Here is a 22,253-nt window from a genome sequence, read left to right as displayed (position 1 = left end):
CACAAAAGTGTTTAAGGAATTGGAGGATATTCAAAAGGGCTATATGATTATGGCAGGAGATTTCAATATGGTATTAGATAAACAATTGGATAAGTCAAATCCTACCCCAGAGGAAAGATGTAATAACATTACAGGGTTAGCTAAAATTATGAAAAGGAAAGATATGAAAGATGTTTGGAGAGTGATGAGGGGAGGAGAGAAGAAACCGTCTTGAGGGGCTGGGAGCTGGGGGCACTGTCATACGCCCCTTCCTCCTGGGCCGTGTTCAGAAAGTGGTGGTGGGGGATGAGTGTTCAGACCCCTGGGCCCTCACTTGTGGGGTGCCTCAGGGTTCTGTCCCATGCTTTTCAACATCTACACGCAGTCGCTGGGAGAGATCATCAGGGGGTTTGGACTGGGTGTTCATCAGTATGCGGATGATACCCAGCTCTACCTCTCTTTCAAATCAGAACCAGTGAAGGCGGTGAAGGGCCTGTGTGAGTGTCTGGAGGCAGTTGGAGGATGGATGGAGGCTAACAGATTGAGGTTGAATCCTGACAAGACAGAAGTACTGTTTTTGGGGGACAGGAGGCGGGCAGGTGTGGAGGATTCCCTGGTCCTCAATGGGGGTAACTGTGCCCCTGAAGGACCAGGTGCACAGCCTGGGAGTAATTTGGGACTCACAGCTGTCCATGGAGGCACAGATCAAATCTGTGTCCAGGGCAGCTGTTTACCAGCTCCATCTGGTATGCAGGCTGAGACCCTATCTGCCTGCAGACTGCCTCACCAGAGTGGTGCATGCTCTGGTTATCTCCCGCTTGGACTACTGCAATGCGCTCTATGTGGGGCTGCCTTTGAAGGTGACCTAGAAACTGCAACTAATCCAAAATGCGGCAGCTAGACTGGTGACTGGGAGCGGCCGCCGAGACCACATAATACTGGTCTTGAAAGACCTACATTGGCTCCCACTAAGTTTCCGAGCACAATTCAAAGTGTTGGTGCTGACCTTTAAAACCCTAAACGGCCTCAGTCCAGTATATCTGAAGGAGCGTCTCCACCCCCGTCATTCTACCTGGACACTGAGGTCCAGCACCGAGGGCCTTCTGGCAGTTCCCTCACTGCAAGAAGCCAAGTTACAGGGAACCAGGCAGAGGGCCTTCTCGGTAGTGGCGCCCTCCCTGTGGAATGCCCTCCCATCAGACCTGAAAGAGAACAACTATCAAACTTTTAGAAGACATCTGAAGGCAGCCCTGTTTAGGGAAGCTTTTAATATTTGATGTATTACAGTATTTTAATATTTTTTTGGAAGCCGCCCAGAGTGGCTGGGGAAGCCCAGCCAGATGGGCGGGGTGTAAATAATAAATTATGATTATTATTATTATTATTAATTCTTCTCACCTATGCATAAGTCCTACTCAAGGATCGATTACATCTTTGCTTCAAAAAACTTAATATTTAAAATAATGAGTACTGAAATTGGAATAATAAAGATAACCGAGCACACATTGGTTAATATGGTATTAAAAATAAAGAAAAATTATAAGGAAGCCGGAAAACAGAGGCTAGACACAAGGATCTTCAATAACAGTCAAACAGTAAATAAGATAGGGAAATAATTATTAGACATATGGGAGATTAATGAGAAGGGGCAAAGTACTCAAGCAATAATATGGGATACAATGAAAGCAATGATGAGGGGAATTAGTATTTGGGAATCTAGTAAATTGAAAAAACAACAACAAGACATTAAAAAGTTAGAGGAAGAAATTAGGACACTGGAAAATCAAAATATGAATGATAAAGATAAAAGAAGTTATGCATAATTGCAGGTAAGACAGGGAATATGCAGGAGAAATGATTTTGAGGAGATATGGAAGGTGTTTGTAGAATTTGTACTGTTAAAACAGAAAGGGGTCAAACCATCGCAAGAGGTGTTGAAATTTGGGGAGGTTGGATAGTTACAACGGAATGATCTCAGTGGTGGGAATTCCGCCATTACCGGAGGCGCCTCCCCGGAAGTCTAAAATGTTGCTCCTTTTGACCCCTTGCTCATCCATCTGTGTGATATTAGAAAGGTACAGTAGCCCTAGACTTCAAACAAATAAAGAAGATTGTATGTAGCAGATCCAGAATATTCAAATCACAAAAAATGACTGTTTGGCTAGGGAAGTGTGGTCTTTAAGCTTAGCAAAAACTTCCCATTTAATTTAATTTACCCAGCTTTCATAATTTTGTTTTCAATTAAGTTGGAATGATTTATTTTAAAACCCTCCATTTTGAATGGATATAGATGTTTATGAACCCTGTTTTCCACATAACACATTTTTAAGGCTGCTATGTTTGGGGATGAGTACTACAACCCACGCTTCTAAAATGGCTGTTAAACTGTGAAAATATCTGACACCCAATTACATTGGGTTGTAATTCAGGGGTCAGCAAACTTTTTCAGCAGGGGGCTGGTCCACTGTCCCTCAGACCTTGTGTGTGGGGGGGGGGGACTATTTTTTTTTTTAAAAAAATGAACGAATTCCTATGCTGCACAAATAACATTTTAAATAAATGTTGCATTTTAAATAGAAGCACACATTCTACTTATGTAAAAACACCAGGCAGGCCCCACAAATAACCCAGAGATGCATTTTAAATAAAAGGACACATTCTACTCATGTAAAAACATGCTGATTCCCAGACCTTCCGAAGGCCGGATTTTATTTTTTTAAATATTTTTTATTAACAGACCAATCATATCAAATCAAATCACATAAGTTCTGAATTACAGAGCCTAATTTTAAATTTTCGTTGGGAGTACCCATATTTCAAGTTCCGAAAGGGATCCAATCCTCTTGCTGCTGCTGCTTTAAAAGTCCACAAATATGTCCAAATAATGTTCAGAATTCTGTCCAATCCTTTCTTGCTGTTTTCCACATCTCTTCTAGTTGTTTTCATATATTTTCCCTTTCTCTTTGTCTTTGTGGCCTCTGATTGTCTCCATAAGCGGGTTGAAACAAATTTGTATTCCTGTGTGGATTTTTCCGTTCGTCCAAGAGTCATATTTCAGCCAGCTGAAGAGTCATATTTCATCGCTTCCATAAAGAAAAACATTCTTGCTGTCTACTCATTCACTTTTTACAGGTCTGTCCCTCTTTCTCAGTCCTCGAGGAGGTTCTACCAGGAATCCAATATGAAAACAAAGCTTCCTCCTCCCGATCATGAATCTTTCGACAGGACTTGTCAAAATGGCGACTCCCTTTTTGTTGCTGCGCCATCAAAAGCCCTTGTTCTTTTTCTCGACGTCACAAGCCAAACTTTTGGTAGTAAATCATTTCCACACAGTTTTTAATCATCCTGCTTAGGTCGGTTATGCGGTGGTTCTTTTTGAGGAGGGGTTATTGGTTAATCACATAGAAGAAAAGAAAAAAAGTCCCCCCCCATCCAGTCCCTCTCCAGCATACTGAATTTTCTTCATGTTGTATTCCGTTAAATCCAACCCGTTGCTCTCGTTTCACAGAGGTCACTTCAGTTAGCAGTCTTCACTCCCGTTCTTCACTTGATTCTTTCGAATCCGGGGGTGAATTATGGACACAGCAGGCAAGGCAGCGTTCCCCATTCCCTTGGGGCAACGAAGGGAGGCTGCATACTCCCATATCAGCCTCTTAATTACCTCATGTGGGTCGGAGAGATGTTATTGTCAGCCATCTTCCAATGCGCCCCCTGGTGGCCCCCTCCGAAGGCCAGATATAGAAGGCGATTGGGCCGGATCTGGCCCCTGGCCCTTAGTTTGCCTACCCATGGTTTATATCCAACATTTGCAATTCCCCCCTCCACTGCAGAACCCTCAAAAGGAAGGCCCACCAGGAGAGGCTTTTTTCAGGGGACCTGGCAGAGGGAGAAGCTGAGAAGAAAGATCATTTGCACAAGTAGTCTTTAACCTGCACAGCCATTTTATACACACCACTTTGTCCCAATCTGTCCAATCCTAAACAGTGTTTCACATTTGCTCTTTTCTTCCCAACTTTTTTTGGGGTATTTTTATTGAAAATGTTTCAATTATAAATAAAGTGACGCAAGGAAAGGAAAGGAAAAGAAAAAGGTACAAAACTGGGTAGAAAGAAACAATATATGAATATATAAAATATACGAAGAAAACTCTAACCCATACATTATTATATAAATTCAATATTATTATCCCGATGCATATGTAAATATTAAAAGCCTACTGCATTTTGTATAAAGTCCTCAACTTCAAGACGTGTTCAAAGCAATAAAATTGTACCGAATAAAATTAGATACTAAGGGGAGGATATGGTTGGTTCCTTGCAAGTGGAAGGAAAGCTAATGGAGGAAGAAGGCCAGCAGGTAAGAAACTCTGTACATTAAGAAGTATACACAAGAGGGGGAGACTATAGCAGGAGTCTACATTTACCACTATGTTCTTTTCAGCTAGAAAAATATCTTTGACCTGCATTCTGCACTATCAATGAGATCATTTCAGCAACTGCGGCTTGTCAGGCAAGCCCTTTGTTTTCCTCTGGACAGCCAGTTAGGCTGAGACACGGTGCCGAGACCATGGTCATCTAGATGGCTTTATGGATGAGTTGGGATTTGAACCTGGGTCTTCCCAGTACAACATCCTAACCATCAACCCATGTTGGATCCTGATGTAGCACTCCCATGCTTGTGTGATTGTGCATCAGCTTCTTAGTCCTTTCCCTGTGTAGTGCGGCTATTCCCAAACATTGTGACTCCGGGTCCTTTAAAGGGGGAACAAGTCAGTTGACAAAGAAATGCTAGAGAATGGTTCATGAGTTCCTAGTAATGAGCAAAAGGGGCATTGTAGTTTATAATTAGTGCCGAATTCTTCTAGTGCAAACTGGTCCTCTGGCAGGAGGAAGAAGGGGAATGATGCTGGCAGCAGAATGGGGAAACAGGACAAGAAAAACTGCAAAGTTGCAGTGTCATTGAGCTAAAATAAGCAGCAATGCAAAGAACAGGAACTGTAACTGCAGGTAGGGGAAAGTGCAGAAGGTTAACAATTTGAGCCACTTTCAACAATATAGCAGAAAGGTCAACAACAACTTTGAGCCTAACCAAATTTGTTATGGCACAAGCTTTTGTAGACAGAAGCCCATTTTATTTATCATCATATATATTCATCTCATGTCACAATAAATCTGTAGGAGTGGTGTTCAGTTTTGTTCAGAGTAACGCCACTGAAATGAAGGAATATGACTAAATTAGGCCAATTTATTTCAACGTGTCTGTTCTGAGTAAAAATTAATTGGCCTAATTTAGTGTTGAATATCATCCCACGTCTTTAAAGTACCAGAGTGTCAGGAACTGCTGACCACTGCTCCATGGGGAAAACAGGGTCAATGCATTTTCAAAGCACAAAACCAGTTAAATTCTAGTTTCAGTTATAAAAGAAGGCTTCTACAAAGAACTAAGAATGGTCTGCAAGATCAGGCCAATGGCCCAAATAGCCTGGCATCCTGCTTTCACAGGGGCCACCCAGACACCTAGGGGGAAATCTAAAGTGGGAGCTGAGCACAAGAGACCTCTCACCTCCTTTCATTTCCAGCAACTGCTATTCAGAAGCATTGCTGCCTCTGACCATGGAGAGAGACCATAGCCATCGTGACTAGTAGTTAATTCCAAACTTAATAAACACCCATTGTCCATTCCCTGGCAAAAATCCCCATGGGGATAAACTGACCTAAATCTATATCCCTTTCAAACTCCTACTTACTGGAATCTTGAACCTATGTTTATGATGATGATAATGGCAATTGAACCTTTACCAAAAAAAAAAAATTAACAGGGATTGTGCCATTTATTTTTCTATGAAATCAAAACAGTAACTAAACAAGAGTTTTGTGAAAAGTTCTGTTGCGTCCCAAATCACTGGTGTCATTGACTAGCCTGCAGCTGTTTTAGCAACAATGGAAGATACCAGGGGGATTGGAATCCAGGAAGGTAGAAAAAATGTCTCTTGCTGGCGTTCTGGGCGTGTCTCAAACTTTGTCACTTTCTTCTAGGTCAGCATCTCTTAAAAAGCTTCTGCCCTTTTGCCTTTGGAGTGGACAGAGCAAGGATACAGATGGAGCTGGTAACTGGGGCAGGAGTGCTCCTTCTTCTTTTTCTGCTCACAGCCTTGTCCTTCAAACTTCACAAAGCTAGAGGCCAGCTACCTCCAGGACCCACTCCCTGGCTCTTTCTGGGAAACCTCCTGCAGAAAGAGGTCCTGCCTCTACACAAAACCTACCCCAAGGTAAGTGCCCTCTCTTGCAAGGCTGCCACTGGAATTAAAAAGGCAGAGAATAAGAAATGGCTCAAGAAGCAAAGGCAGAAATAAAGGCAGGAGGTGAATGCATATGTGAGATTTCCAGGAATACCAATCCTCTTGTGCCACCACCTACTCCAAATGCTCCTTGGTTCTATTCTCATAACTACCCCATAATTTGGGAAGCATTTTCAAGATCCATTAAGATCGGGTGGGTGAGATTTATTTCACTTTAACTCATCCAGCTGGCATGATTGAAGTTCTCTCCCCTGCCATCTTCCTTTGATTGCATTTGGAAGCGTGTATTTAGCTCCCCCCCCCTTCATTCTGCTCTTTGCTTCTACTCTCAAGGTAAATTCATTTAGCTCTCCTCACACCATGACTCATGGTGTTCCAATTGCCTTGTGATCTTTCCACTCAAAGCAACCTTGGCTTGAAAGATCCATGATCTGAGGAGTCCAGATGTGTGTGTTTTCCCCTTTAAAGCAGCAGAGTGGGGGCAGGGAGGGTACATTGTTTAGCAAAGAGAGGGTCACATGCTCAATCCCTGGAGAGCACCTGGAGAGCTGCTGCCAGTCAGTGTAGGCCTTACTGGAGTAAATGGGCCAATGGTCTGACTCTGCATGAGGCAAATTGCTGCATTCCTATGTTCAGAACCACCCATGCTGTCTCTTTAATGCTAGCATTTTGACAACACTTCAAGGTTTGCCTGCATCTTGAAGAAATGATTGAATTGACCTCAGCACGCTAAATGTGAAGTGAAGTATTAATGTGCTTTGGGCGATAGCTGTGAATCAGAGGTGAAGTTCTAATGTGAATGCAATCTCAGTCTTACACTAGGCCGTTTCCTTTATTTGAGGTGAACTTATCATGTTCTCCCCAGTGCTAGAACTGAGATAAGTATAGCTGCAGAGCCCATTCAAGGTACTTACGTAGGACAGGTGAGGATCTCCCCCCCCCCATGCACACATTCTTTGAACTCCATTTTTAAAAAAAACAAAAATAAAGGATGATCAATGCAACTGATCTGCAGTAAGCAATGGTATGGTGTGGGCAGCAAATTGGAGCAGATTTCCAAGAATGATATCTTACAGCTCAATGACTCATGCTTTTCTTGGATTCTGTCCTCAGCTTTTTGAGAAGTATGGCTCAGTCTTCACCATCTGGCTGGGGCCAAAGCCTGTGGTTGTACTTTGTGGATATGATGCGGTCAAAGGTGCATTGGTGGATCACGCTGAAGCATTTGGTGGGCGGCCACCCATAGCTCTCATTGAAAAAGTGACTGATGGTTACGGTGGGTGCTCTTAACTATCTTATCTTCCCCTTAATTTGAGATGCAGTTGCCAAGAGTCATGGCAATCTTTCCCAGGAATTGATGGCTGTCAATCTTCTTACAAATCTTGGGGACAACAAGCCATGTAAATCCTTTGGGAGAAGATCCTTGCCTCTGGACAAAACATGCTGCAGACTTCAGTGTCGTCTGATTAAACATAAATGCAACAGTGCCAATTGTATTTTTCAGGGCTCATCAGCTCAGACAATGCAAAATGGAGGGAACTGCGCCGCTTCACTCTCTCCACACTGAGGAACTTTGGCATGGGGAGGAAACCGATGGCTGAGCGGATGCAAGAGGAGGCAAACTGCTTGGTGGAAGTGCTGGCAGCCCAACAAGGTTCTCTAGGCACCTTCCTGGTCTAGTACAGAGATGGGGAACCTGCGGCATTCCACATATTGTTGGACCCCAGCTCCCTTCAGCCACGGTCAGCATAACCAATGGCCAGGGTTAATGGAAGCAGGGGTTCAAAATATTTGGAACATGCTAGATTCCCATTCCTGGTATAGGGAACACAGAGCAGCCCTTCCTTTAGGGCGGGAACAGTGTTAAAGAGGAAGTAAAGAAGAGTATGCTGGGGCATATAGACATGTGACCAGGATCAGCGGAATGCTGTGGACGTAGTGTATCTTGATTTCAGTAAAGCTTTTGACAAAGCCCCCCATGATGAGATAACTGTTATGGATGAGATAACTCTTATGTGCATTTATAGCTGGTTGACTGAAGAGTGCTCACTAATGGTTTCTCATCATCCTGGAAAAAAGTAGTAGTAGTAGGAGGAAGAGGAGGAGGAGAAGTAGGAGTATCCAAGTCACCTTCAAAGATAGCCCCACATAGAGTGCATTGCAGTAGTCTAAGTGGGAGATAACCAACACATGTATCACTCTGGTGAGACAGTGCGCAGGCAGGTAGGGTCTCAGCCAGCGTACCAGATGGAGCTGGTAGACAGCCGCCCCGAACACAGAATTGACCTGTGACTCCATGGACAGCTGTGAGTCCAAAATGACTCCCAGGCTGTGCACCTGGTCCTTTAGGGGCACAGTTATGCCATTCAGGACCAGGGAATCCCCCACACCTGCCTGCCCTCTGTCCCCCAGAAACAATACTTCTGTCTTGTCAGGATTCAACCTCAATCTGTTAGCTGCCATCCATCCTCCAACCACCTACAGACACTCACACAAGGACATTCACCACCCTCACTGGTTCCAATTTAAATGAGAGATAGAGCTGGATATCATCCGCATACTGGTGAACACCCAGTCCAAACCCCCTGATGATCTCTCCCAGTGACTTCATATAGTTGTTGAAAAGCATGGGGGAGAGGATAGAACTCTGAGGCATCCCACAAATGAGAGCCCAGGGGTCTGAACACTCATCCCCCAACAGCACGTTTTGGACACGGCCCAGAAGTGGGGTGCTCCAGGGTTCTGTCCTGGGCCCGTTGTTGTTCAGCATCTTTATAAATGACTTGGATGAAGGTATTGAGGGAATGCTAATCAAATTTGCAGATGATATCAAACTGGGAGGGGTAGCTAACGCTGCAGAAGACAGAATTGGGATTCAAAAGGGCCTTAACAGATTGGAGACCTGGGCCCAAACTAATACAATGAAATTCAATGCAAGATTCTACACTTTGGCATGAAGAACCCATTTCCCTGCTCATAACACATGCATTGGCATGTATCTCTAATGTGTTGGAAGTACATTTCTCATAGGTTAATGACTGGCTGGATTGTGGTAGTGAATTCTGGCATTCATTTCACTTTTTGTCCTTGCCAATATCTTAGGTGTGTATGTCTGTGGAGGCATTAAGGCAGTGATCCTATGGCCATTTACCTGGGAGTAAGCCCCACTGAACACAGTGACTAACACATCTCTCTTTTGGTAGCTTTCTTTAGGGAGCAAAATTGCTTGCTCCCATGCTTTTCATAATGCTTGTTTTAATCAGCCTCTTCATGTTACAATTTTTTCAGAAATGTGTCTTGCTAGAGCTGCTGTATTTTCCATATAAATTCTGTGTGGAAAAATTGATTTCATGATGAATTCAGATGAAATTCACTTCTTCTTCTTTTTAAACAAGTTCATCACTTTGGCACATCACCTTCACTTATTTGAATGTGCCAACCTTGAGCTTTAATTTCAGAACACACAGAGATAAAAGATCCAAATTCCAAACTATCACTCACCGAGAAAGTTCACAAAGCCTTGACGGATGAAGGGCAGAGGATACAAAGGCCAGTCACATTTTTAACCCTCTCTTTGCGGTTGTAGGGCAGGCCTTTGATGCATTGCCAGACATCGCAACTGCTGTTTCTAATGTGCTCTGCTCTGTTATCTTTGGGACCCGATTCAGCTATGAAGACCCCCAATTAAAGGAGCTCATGGATGTGATCAAGAAATATGTGAGCCTCTTTTTCCATGTCTCTGGAACGGTACGTCACCCTCATGCACTAGGAAAACTGGGGACTTCTCCCAGTCATTGAAAGTGTTCATTTATGCAGAATGCTCCTTTTATGAGCAAACCGAAGGAGAACAACCTGGACATAGGTTTTCCATGTTAGTGAGAACAAGGGTTGCCACCTATCCTGTATAATACAGGATAGTCCTGTCAGCGGTGTAGCTAGCTGCTTGGCTGCCCGGTGCAGCGCGCATGTACTGCAGCTGGGGGCAGGGTGCAAGGCGGGGGACACTGCAGCGTGGGTGCGAGGTGAGCCAAGGCAGGGAGCGCTGCATGGAGCCTCTCCGCAGCCTCCCCCTCAGCTGTAGGGCGGCTGAGGTGGTGGGCAGACACAAGTCTCATGCTGCTCAAAAAAGCAGCATGGAGCTTGCAGGCAGTCAGCCCGCCGCCTCCCCCTCAAGAGAGACACATGGCTCAGGCACGCTGCAGTGTCCCCCGCTTCGCCTAGCTATCAGTGGCGTAGGAAGGGAGCTGTGGTGGGTGCGGGAGTTATTTTTTCCAAAAAAAAAGAAAAGTGTTGTGAGCCCAATTTTTATTTATTTATTTTAAAAACACAAATTTTGCCATTTTGTCACACACACCCCTTAGTGATGACACTCAGGGCAGTCCGCACCCACCACAAACCCTACACCACTGAGTCCTATAGTTCAATGTAAAATGCTGTGTCCTATATTGATTCAATGCAGAATGCAGTTTGTCCTGTATTTCAGGTCAACTCTCTTCCTCTCCCTCCCCCTCCCCCCCTGCCAAGTTAGGGATCCTCTCCAAATGCTTGTGTGTGAAAAGGGGTGTGAAAGGTTATGTATTTAAGTTCTGGGTCGCAAAGCACAGACAGATTTACAAATTTGTGTGTGTGCATGTATGTGTGTATGTCAAATTCCAGAGGGGCCATTCTGTTAGACTGTAATAGATTGTAATTGATTCTTTTGAAGTCATTTCAGCACCAGATTTTAAAAATAAAAATCACCCCACCCCCCCTTGCCCTGCCCTGCCCTGTATTTTGCCAGAAAGAATGTGGCAACCATTCTCTAATACATGGGTGCATATATTAACGTGTGAATTGGGCCAAAGGTGGGAAAGTAAGCCACTGAAGATGGGGGCAGGAGAGGGGGGAGGGAATCACTGTCTCTAATGCACTGCATTGCCTTGTCCCAGGCATACAATGCTATCCCAAGGATTATGGACTTCGTACCTGGACCACACAAGAAATCCTTCACTGACTCTTCCAAGCTCTGCCAGTTTATCCGAGATAGCGTGGAATCTCACAAATTGAACCTGGATCCACAAAATCCTGGTGATTTTATTGACTGCTTCCTGCTCAGGTTGAATAAGGTAGATGAGAAGTTTGTTGGCGGGAGAGAAGCTAAGGGAAGTGGCTTGTTGCGTGTAACTACAAAACTTGTATCTTTTCAGCCTGGGGATTCCCCACCCCCACCCCAAAAGCTTAGGGCAGACTATTTTGATTGGAAATTGGCTATGCTCTCCAGAAAACTTTATACATATGTGGCATATATTGTCATGTCTGCTACAATTCTTTGCCTGTAAATTCAGTAGTGAGTCCCTGTGATCCAAAGTCACTCACCTGGGTGTGCATCAACATGTCCACCTTGCTTGGCGATAGCCAGCAGCATACAGATCAGTCGGAGATGCTTATCAGGTAATGGGGGAACATGAAAATTTTGAGGGCCCCTTGAAATGGAAGGCAGTGAGAGGAAGACACCAAGTGCATCAGTTTAGAGCTCCAAAGGAACCTAGAAAGCAGGGTCCAGAAGAAGAGAGGAGGAGGCTCTGGCTGAGAGGTGAGTAAGGCAGATGGCCTTCCTTTGCACAGAGGGAAATGCCGAGCCACAAAGGTTATCTGTGGCAGGGTCCCACAGAGGAGTAGGTGGTGGAGGCAAGGGAGTAAGACACATCAGATATTAGGAGTTTGCTTGTACAAAGGCCATAGCAGAAGGAACTGGATCTGCTTCACCTCAGTCCCTTTTCTTTTCCATTCAGCCATGAACCTAATCTGCTATCTCTATCCAGATGGGTGGGACAGCCTCAGTAAGTTCCATGGGACATGGAAGTATTGCATAAGATTGCCGCTTTTGGTGGCCCCTTCCTATAGCTTGATCTAGAATAGGGTTATCAGACGTCCCCGTTTCCCGGGGACAGTCCCTGGATTTGCGAATAAGTCCCTGGACAAATTCCATCCCTGGAATGTCCCCAGATTTCATCTAATGTCCCCGGGAAACACAGCAGCGGCAGTCTCAGCAGCCCGGAGCTGTTGGCTCTGGCTGGCTTCAGGAGCTGCTCAGAAGTCCCCATATGATGGTGGGACAGGGGCTCCAAGATGCAGCTTCCAGGCTGCCTCCCCCTTCCCTGACCCCAGCAACTAAGCTATGAAGGGAGGCTTCATGCTGCCTATCGGAGCTTGCGTGCAAGCAGGAGGGGGCAGGGATCTCTCAGTTAGGCAACAGGAAGCCTCCCTTCCCAGCTGAGGGATCCCCACCACCTCCTGCTTGCACGCAAGTAGGAATGGGATTGGGGCTGCTCCAATGGGAAGGGAGGCATTGTGCTACCCGAGCCTCACCACCGCCACTGCTCTTGGCCCTCCTTCTCCGCCTTCCATGCCTGACCCACCACCGAAGAACCAACAACTCAGGGGCTGACCAGGCTCATGGAGAAAGCAGATAGGAGCCTCAGAGGAAGGGGAAACGCGGCGGTTGAGGTCAAGGCAGTGGCCGCCCCTCTGCCACTGCCATCGCTGCGGCATCAACATCCCAAACGTGTAGTATTTATTTATTTATTGTGTCCCCGGATTCATCGGAAAAAATCTGGTAACCTTAATCTAGAATGGAGCTAAAGCCGAGAAAACCATCTTGCCAGTTTACTGATGCACAGCTGTCTGGTGTTGCACAAATTCTGGTCCTTTCTTTTAAGAAGGTATTTCCCTTCCACCTCTTCCCTTTCTTTCTGCATTAATTTACAGGAACAAAGCTCTGCTCAGAATATCTGTGTTGAAGACCTAGTGATGACTGCGTTTGTCCTCTTTTCTGCTGGTATAGAGACCTCAAGCAGTAGCATCTTGTATGGCCTCCTGTTGTTGGCAAAGTTCCCACACATACAAGGTACAGAGTTTTAGCACCCCAACAGACACTTCCAGATATATATATATTTAAATAATATTTATTAAAGTTTCAAAAAAAGAAAAATCACATTAATAAAAAAAATTAACAATAAAAAGAAAAAATACAAAAAAGAAAAAACAGTTAAAAACAATTCCATCTTTTCATCACTTGTTATACATTTACTTGTTTCCCGGACCTCCTCATACCTCCCTCTTTTGTATTCCAATTCAATTTGTTAATCCAACAATTCCTTTCCCTCCTTTTTAATCCTAATCTTTAATCTTGATATATTATAACATTAAATTTTTACATATTATAAACCAATTTTTCCCTTTTCTTTTGTACCTGTTCAGCTAGAAACCACTTAACTTCAATCCAACATCATTCTAACATTCATTAATTTTGCAATATTTCTGTAAATAGTCTTTAAATTTCTTCCAATCTTCTTCCACCAACTCTTCTCCTGACACTTCCAGATATTTCAGAGCTCCAGCTTAGCTCTCTCACCATCCCCACCCCCAGTCTGTGTTGTCTCTCCCACAAAACTACAGGCTGTTTCTCTCTTCACAAGCTCCACCCTTAGAGAAAGTGAAGAAAGTCATGCCCACCACCCTCTAGTAGGAGTCTCTGCTTCCCGAGCTGTTGCTAAACTCCTCTACTTAACAGCTGGGACACCCTGAGCAACTTATTTCTGGAGTTTACTTAACAATGAGCCTAAACCTGCCTGTCCATTTCTTGGCCCACATTCTCTAGAATCAAGAATAGCCAAGTTGAAAGAAACCCCAAGAGATTTCTCTGACCACCACAATCCCACAACCACCTCAGTATTTGAAATTAACAATTTAACCATGTTTGAAAATACATTTCACATTTTAAATGTGCACTAGATGTATAACCTTCTGAGGCAGGGCCAGCCTAGCACATTTTGCTGCCTGAGGCAAAACAGAAAATGGCGCCCCACGGCCACCCCTGCCTCTTGCTCTGCTGCTGCCATCACCTCTGCCACGGCAACCTCCTGAGGCAATGGGAGGCAGCCTGGAGAATCCCACACCTGCTGAAGACAGTGGGGGAGGGGGGAAGGACCAGAGAGCAGCAGGTGGCAAGGAAGAATGGTGGGGGAAGGTGGGGGCTGAGGAGGCAGTGGCTGACAGGCAGAGGAGATGGCTCCTCAGGGGCCTGGATCTGCTGCCTCCTCCACTGTCCCTGGGCTGCTGCCTGAGGTGAATGCTTCACCAAGCCTCTTGGGTGGGCCGGTCCTGTTCTGAGGCAAACAGGCCAATAAAGCTGCTATTCTCTCTATACAGTAATCTTTCACCCGCTCTAGAATGATTTCATACATTATATCTTCTTTCTTACATAGAAACGTAAGGCTATCATCACACTCTGCAATTCAAGTGGCTGCCAACAGGTGACCAAGCCAACTCTAGCACTATGAACAGCAGGCAGGAGAGTGAGGAAGCAGCACTGGTGGCAGGGGGCCCAGGGGAGCTGTTTAATAGAAAGGGATGAGGCATTTCACAGAGTGGTTTAGCAAGTTGCTCTACGAAGCATTAACCCTCCATTAAGCATGGCTGCAATGAGGTTTAACACAAGCAGAGAGGGACTTTCATAGAGCAGTTTAGCAAACCACTCTGGGAAGCACCCCCAGAGTAGGTGAGTTGTAAAGGAAGTGGGTTGGCCAGCTGTGGGGAGAAGGTAGTTGGCAAATGGGGAGGCAGAGCTGGCGGGTGGAGCAAGCAGGGACAGACCTCCTAATTATTCTTTTAAAGATAGCTCAGACTTGATGGATTGATTATGGGAAACTGCTAGAGTAGTGGGCCTTGGACTTTTAGGAATAAGAAACTAGGTGCAGAATAAAGCTTAACAGATGCAGAATTTCATGTTCATGCTCCTGTTCTGGTTTTAGCAGGAGCAGGTTCCTTTTATTGTTTCTAGAATTCCACTGGTCCCTTCAGTCGAATGCAAATCCTTGGCAGTGCTATTTTTCTAGAAAAAGAGGTACTGGAACTCACCATGAATGCCTCCCTTGTTCTCTTATAATGGCAATAATGCCCACCTGAGAGGTGCTGGAACTGAGTTCCGGTTGAAAAAAAAGCCCTCGTTCTGGGTCAGACAAACCTGTGATTAACCCTAAGCATTTTAGATTACTGGCCTGGATCAAGCAGTGGATCTGTCATGCAGCAAGTGACTGTGGATCATTGGGCCATCACTTCAAACTGATCTCTCAAATAGGGTTGAAATTGGAAAGCGAAAATCGGCTGTATATCCTTGGTTCTACACACTGTATGATGCAGGCAGTCTGAGCCTGTACTGTCAATATGGGGAAATGGGTTCCAGAATAACATGCAATATTATTATTCATTGCAATACAATATCATTCTTTGCAGCCAAAGTCCACCAAGAGATTGATGAGGTTGTTGGAGTCAACCGTGCTCCTGGCATGGAGGACAGGGTGAAGATGAACTACACCAATGCATTTACCCATGAGGTGCTGCGTTATCAGCTAGGGAGTGGTGAGGCTTTTCCACGTTTGACAACTCGGGATGTGGATTTCAAGGGCTACACCATCCCTCAGGTGTGGCAAGTCAGAAAATAAACAGGGTATTTTGGTGAAGGGCAAATGTATTGTGCAAAGGATGGTCAGATATGGCAATTTCAGTTTTTTGTTTCTCATTTCTCCAGTCATAAATTCTAGTTCTCCACTTTTCCACATCACTTTGCATGTTTTAAAAAGTATTTATGAAATTTCATTAGCATTGCAGTGTGAATTTCTCCTAATATATACATTTTAGCTTATTACAACGCAGCTTGTATGTTATTTTCATCAGTATATGAATTTTATGCACACTTTATCTTAGTATGTGTGTTTTTGTACACATGGCCAGAGAACTGCACTGCTAAACTGGGAGAAGTACAGATTTTGAATTGTTGGTAAAACACTACACACACTTTCCCCCACACATCTTGATACAATTGATCGTAAATTGCATAAAGACATGGGGTGGGGCTTAACATAGTGCCAAGTGGGGTATGCATATGGGGAATGAGGCCTGCTTGGGCAGCAGAACTTCCTCACCTATCCTCCCCACCGATCCGTTCTTTAAACCTTGCATTTTCCCCAACCCTCCAGAAGAGATTTAGGGGGTGAAAGGCATGTGGTGGGAGGAGAGTGGGGAGAGTCTTGTTGTGCCAGCGGACCTCATTCCACGGACACAACTACTTAGTTGAATCTATCAGAACCACACTTTTCAAAACAACATGATAATGGAAACAACATGAAAATGGAAAATTCGAATCAGTTTGAATTTTATGATATAGTCTCTCCAACAAAACTACGTTTACAGAAATGCATCAGTAAGGGGAAATTTTGCATAAAAATGGGTAGATCCATGAAAAAGCATTAAAAAATGCATTACTTTCGGGGTGGGGGGTTGCTTGTGAAAATTGTGTACATTTGTCAATGCTGCATACAAATGTGTTTATTAGGAGATATTTGCACTAAAATGCTGAGGAATTTTTATAAGGATTTAAGAAAAAATGCTGCGGGGGGGGGGAATGAGAAATTGAAATAATTGAAAGTGACAGATCCATCCACCCTTAGCTCCCACCATCTTTCTGCTACTATCCTTCTATGAACCACCTCTTCCTCTGAGAAGATTTATTCCATTCAACTCTCTGTCAAAGACAAGACTTCTTTATTTGCTCTCTGTTAAATTGAGCCGACAGTCTTGATTATGCATCTTCTTATCTCCCTACAGGACACCCTTATTATTCCACTGCTCATTTCTGTGCATTTTGACCAAGCCTGCTGGGAGACTCCTGAAAAGTTTGACCCGGGTCACTTCTTGGATGCAGAGGGTGAATTCAGGAAGAATGATGCCTTTATGCCTTTCTCTGCAGGTAACAGTAAGAGCTGTTCGCGGGGCTCGCAGCCGCATTTAGGTACCTAAGATCCTACAAAAGCCTGGAGCAGGACTGAGGGACCTCAGGAAGCTGAATGTGGCCCTCCAGGCCTCTTTATTTGGCCCTCAGGACTCTCCTCAAGCAAACACCCCCCTCCCCAGACCACACCCCTTTCTCCCAGGCTGCACCCACCACTGCCCCTGCTCTATGCCCACCCTGAGTGCTCTGGCTGACTGGAATATGTCCTTGAACTGTGACAGTGCTTCTTGCTTACCTGGCTGGCTGGCTGGCTGGCTGGCAAGGGGCAGGTGCAGAAATAATCCTCTGACTTGCAAGGCTGGATAGAGCCTACTGTGCAAAAGGATGCTCCATTGCTCTACCCACTATTGCCTCTGGTCCTGCCCACCCAGATCATGTGAAAAGGTTTCCCGCTCCTGGCATAGAGAGTGCTTCATGGCGGTGCCGGATTAAACCCTGTGGAGGCCCCTAGGCGGTTGAAATCTTGGGGCCTCCCTAGTGCGCGCAGTCCCGTGAGATAACATTGAACTAAGAAAGCTCGACTGGAATTTTCTTTCAAGATCTAATCAATATTATTTTGGTCCGTTGTTGTGGGGTCCATAAAAGGCATGGGGCCCATAGTTTGGTGCCTACTCTGCCAATTTGGTAATCTGGCATTGCTTCTTGGAGTCTGGTCTTCTGCTATCATGGCTGCTGCTGAAATTCCTGCTTCATCCACATGTGTTGGACTTGCTCCCTGCCATTGCTATTGACTTGTTTTTGAGATTAACACCTCGAGGACATGCAAATCCACATATAAAAGTAGGTAAAAGGTAAAGGACCCCTGGGCGGTTAAGTCCAGTCAAAGGCTACTATGGGGTTGTGGAACTCATCTCGCTTTCAGGCCGAGGGAGCTGGTGTTTGTCCATAGACAGCTTTTCCGGGTCATGTGGCCAGCATGACTAAACTGCTTCTGGTGCAACAGAACACCGTGATGGAAACCAGAGCGCATGGAAATGCCATTTACCTTCCCACCAGAGCAGTACCTATTTATCTACTTGCACTGGTGTGCTTTTGAACTGCTAGGTTGGCAGGAGCTGGGACAGAGCAACGGGAGCTCAGTCCGTTGCGGGGGTTCGAACCACTGTCCTTCTGATCAGGAAGCCCAAGAGGCTCAGTGGTTTAGACCACAGCACCAGCCACGTCTCAGCATGTAAAAGTAGCAGCCATGAACACTATTGTGCATTGGGAACAGGAGCTTCAGATCTGAGCCTTGAAGCAGAATGCTATTTATCTTGGTGTCAAACTATATAAATATGGTGGGAGGGAGATATCCATGACTAAATCTCTCAGAGTGGGGTGGGGCAAAGGTACAAGCAACCATGGGAGTGATGGAAGGAATGTGCATTGTCCTCTTGCATTGGGAAAACAGCATAGGGAGATGGTTAACTTTGCAGTCCCAGTGTGATTCACCTGTATTCCCCAGAGTGGCTGTCTTTTACTTTTGCGGAGAAGGGAGCGCAGGTGATATGGTCACATATCACCTGATAACACATCTTTTTGGGCCATAAGTCAGAAGTTCTCAACGCATACTTGATCTTAGTAAATCTCCCCAAGTGCATTTAAGGGTACACAAACAATCCCTCTGGGACAAACCACAGCTCATGGGGGTGGGGTGGGAGTTTTTATAGTGCAAGAGTGGATGGTTACCCCCCTCCCCATGCTGCAGGTGCCCCCATGCTGCTTCTAAAAGTGAAAATTATAATAATATGCAACAGTTCTGCAACCAAACAATGTTTACCAAAAAGCATATATTGGAGGAAAGTGCGCCTAAAAATGAATATATTTGCAACTATAACATACAAAGATGCATTATAGTAGGGAAAACTGATTGCGAAAATGTGAATATTAGTCAAAACTACATATAGAAATTAGTTTATTAGGGTAAATTCTGCCTAAAATGCTGATGAGGTTTGACAAATATATTTTTTAATGACAAATTGTAGCAAAATATGGGCAACTGATTTTAAGAGTGGGAAAATGAAAAAATGAGAGGATTGAAATTGACAGATCCTTCCACTCCTACTTCTTAGAGTGATGAAAATTGAAATTTAATCCTGTTGCCTAGGCTGCTCAGTGAAATGTTGATCTAAATAGGCAGAGGAATAACAGAGCTCTTACAGATGGTAACCTTTATAGTCCAACATACATTTAATGGTTAATGAAATACCTCTGCATTCATATTGTGGGGCTATCACATTCTCTTGCTTCTGGGAAAATGTCTCTACACACACATAATAATTTGAGGTGACTCCTCAGGAGTCAAGTGTTTACTGGGTACCATAAATGTCTCAGGTGATGAACTAGTTCTCTTTCCCTTTCCGTCTTCTAGGGAAGAGGGCCTGCCCAGGAGAGGGTCTGGCCAAGATGGAGCTTTTCCTCTTCATTGCCACCCTGCTCCAGAACTTCACCTTTCAACTGGTTGCAAACCCCAATGAGATGAACATGGATACCCTGTTTCCTGCTTGCAGAGAAGAGAGGAAGCACCGCCTGTTACGAGCCATCAGACGTAAAAATGTGAAATGAGAAGGAAATTCATGATTCCAGAAATACTCAGAGATCCAGAACAATGTCTCTCTGTCTCTGTGTGTCTATTTGTTTCTCTGTCCAAAAGCTTCAGGCCTGTGCCAGAGTAGAAAAGTGGAGGATGTGGAATTTGCTGAGAGTCACCAAGTGTGACACACGGCATTATGGTTATTCTAAACTTGAGGTTCTGATGTCACATAGCTCCCGCTGAGAGTCCTATCACTCTTCCCTTGCCTCTAGTGGACCATTCCAAAACCACAACCCTGACAATGCATTTGGAATATATAGTAGGCTTCATACAAGAACCCATGCCTAATTTTCTTTGCTGCCTCTCTCAAATGTAACCATAGAGCAGCTTCTGGCTAGCCGTTACCTGTGAGCAAATAAACGCTTTATACTGAGTTAACAAAGTGAATGCTAATCTTGTTTGTCTGGTTTCAGCTGGAGGCTTAAAACTGCATACAGGTTGTTGAGATATTTCAAATGAGTCATTGGCAACAGATTATTGTTTTTTAATCTTATTGGATTTACCCTGGATTGAATTGAGGGGGAATATGGGTGGCATTTGTTGTGTGCAAAACAAAAAACAAAAAAACACTTGAATGCATGAGGAACACTGATCCCACAATTAGAACCCAACTGAAAGCAGAGAAAGCCTGTGAATAGACAAGTCAAATAAATATCTCTTATCTCTCTCCTCTGCACCTGCTCAAGAGGCAGTACCCCCAAATTCCTTAATTCTGTCTATTTAAATCTCTGAAGAAGAAGAAAATAACTCTCTCTGTTTCAGTGTATCTGAAGAAATGTGCATGCACCCGAAAGCTTATACCCAGAACAAACTTAGTTGGTCTCTAAGGTGCTACTGGACCATTTTTTTTAAAAAAAGAAAATTTATATATCTCACAGGCAGGTAAATGACAAGTGGTCCCCACTAGTTGATTGTAAGGAAAGCCAGTTAAGAGATTTAAGAATAAACACTAGTAGTAACATGGTTTTACCCACCTCAAGGCTTTACAATAAAGTAGAACACAGGTTTTAAAATATACAAATACAGTGTTTAAAATCACCCAGAGAAGCAGTACATCCTTTAGTTGACAAACGTGTGATAAAGAGAGCTTAAGGGAGGCAGAAATAAATTCTTTCAAAAAGTAAGCCAACTCTTTGCATCAGTCTTCAGGTGCTCAGCCATGTTCCTGTGGGTACCGCAAGCCAGATACCACAGCAATCTTGCATCTGCCTACAAAAGGCACACAGCTTTAGACTGAGTTCTCTGTCTTAGTAGCCAGCTACTGTTTCCTGCTGAAGAGTGGCTCCACATACCCCTGAAGCTATTGGTCTAGGAAAAAGTCTCCAAGGCCACTTCCACCACTTCTAGGCAACCTGTTTATTGAACATTCACACTGATTTGTTTGCACAAAGACTGCTTGGAACCTGCACAGTACCCACTGTTTGTTGAGCATTCATTTGGATTTGTTTGCACAGAGGTTATGCAACGTCCACTATTTACTGAGCATTATATGAGCTTTCATCAATTCATCATTACCCTACACTTTCACACCTTCCAACATTCCTCTGATGAAAATAGGGAGTCCTATTTAATAATAATAATAATAATAATAATAATAATAATAATAATAATACCCCACCTAGTCATAGGTTGCCCCAGCCACTCTGGGCAGCTTGGAGGGTCTGCACTCTTCTTACTGCAAAAAATCTGAGCGGGTTCCTTTTTTTTTTTAAGTGAGCTTGCTGCAGAATAACACTTTAATCCACTTTTGCAACCCAAACCTAAATGTGCTAACATATGATCGAATCCCTCCCACAGAATATTGACCACCTGGAAGCAAACCAGATATGATAGAAATGTAGTAGTAATACAATAAGCACATAGACCTTATTAGAGATTAGTGACTGGTTTCAAAACTGAACACGAAGCGGACAGTAATTGATTTCACAGTGTAAGGGATGTAAACAAGAGTGTGATGTACCAGAGCTCTCCTTTGCAATTATTGCTGTCAAAATAATTCATAAAATGATTTAAAGTCAGATGACGCCAAACACCTTTAGAATGGTAAAATCCCAAGAAGACTGGGAAGAGGGCCAAAAGGAATTCCCCAGACTGAAAGCAGAGGTAGATGAGATTCTGTGTGAATTCAAACTGCTCCCTCATGGAGACAAAAACAGCACAGAAGACTGTGTGCTCAATTATAATGAGTTTGATAAGTCTATTAGGAGAGAGACTTGCTGTTAAATGAGTTAAATGGAAAATGTAGGCCAAGATGCACAGTGAAACAAATAGACAGAATTTCTGGGAGGCCAGTTGAATATAATGAGACTTACTTTTGAGTAAACTCAACATGTGTTAAACTAATGGTAACTTTGGATGGACTTCTGGTGAACGCACTTCTGGTAAACGCATGCAAGCATAAGCACCTGGGAGACCACACCAAACCAAACCAAATCAAACCAAACCAAAACAAACCAAACCAAACCAAAACAAAACAAAACAAAACAAAACAAAACAAAACAAAACAAAACAAAACATGGTTCTTTCAAATAGACCTCCCCTTCAAGACCCACCAATATCCTCCCAAGTTTTTCAGA

At 44.1% G+C, this 22,253-nt stretch overlaps 1 protein-coding gene and 1 long non-coding RNA gene across 2 annotated transcripts; one reads left to right on the top strand and one right to left on the bottom strand.

Annotated features, from left to right (window-relative positions):
• Positions 1-5,876: 5,876 nt before the first annotated feature.
• On the top strand, positions 5,877-20,059 carry LOC308470503 (cytochrome P450 2B4-like). The gene is made up of 9 exons (XM_080993881.1): positions 5,877-6,247; positions 7,391-7,553; positions 7,782-7,931; positions 9,864-10,024; positions 11,206-11,382; positions 13,025-13,163; positions 15,551-15,738; positions 16,922-17,063; positions 19,456-20,059. The coding sequence occupies exons 1-9, from the start codon at positions 6,077-6,079 to the stop codon at positions 19,647-19,649; spliced, it is 1,485 nt and encodes a 494-aa protein (XP_080850007.1). The 5' UTR covers positions 5,877-6,076; the 3' UTR covers positions 19,650-20,059.
• Positions 9,472-9,909, bottom strand: LOC308470741. Its single transcript, XR_013982619.1, has 2 exons — positions 9,779-9,909; positions 9,472-9,606 (listed from the first exon to the last, which is right to left on the bottom strand). It is a non-coding gene; the product is annotated as an uncharacterized lncRNA (long non-coding RNA).
• Positions 20,060-22,253: the final 2,194 nt, after the last annotated feature.

Source organism: Podarcis pityusensis, assembly GCF_964106645.2.
Source record: "Podarcis pityusensis genome assembly, chromosome: 2".
Classification (NCBI taxonomy): domain Eukaryota; kingdom Metazoa; phylum Chordata; class Lepidosauria; order Squamata; family Lacertidae; genus Podarcis; species Podarcis pityusensis.
This window is presented reverse-complemented; position numbering and strand designations above follow the sequence as displayed.

Bases quoted from the DNA above. Each gene is read 5' to 3' on its own strand.
- LOC308470503 (XM_080993881.1), top strand. From the start codon at position 6,077: ATGGAGCTGGTAACTGGGGCAGGAGTGCTCCTTCTTCTTTTTCTGCTC. The intron at 7,554-7,781 runs GTGGGTGCTCTT...TGTATTTTTCAG, and splicing joins AAAAGTGACTGATGGTTACG to GGCTCATCAGCTCAGACAAT. The intron at 11,383-13,024 runs GTAGATGAGAAG...ATTAATTTACAG, and splicing joins TCCTGCTCAGGTTGAATAAG to GAACAAAGCTCTGCTCAGAA.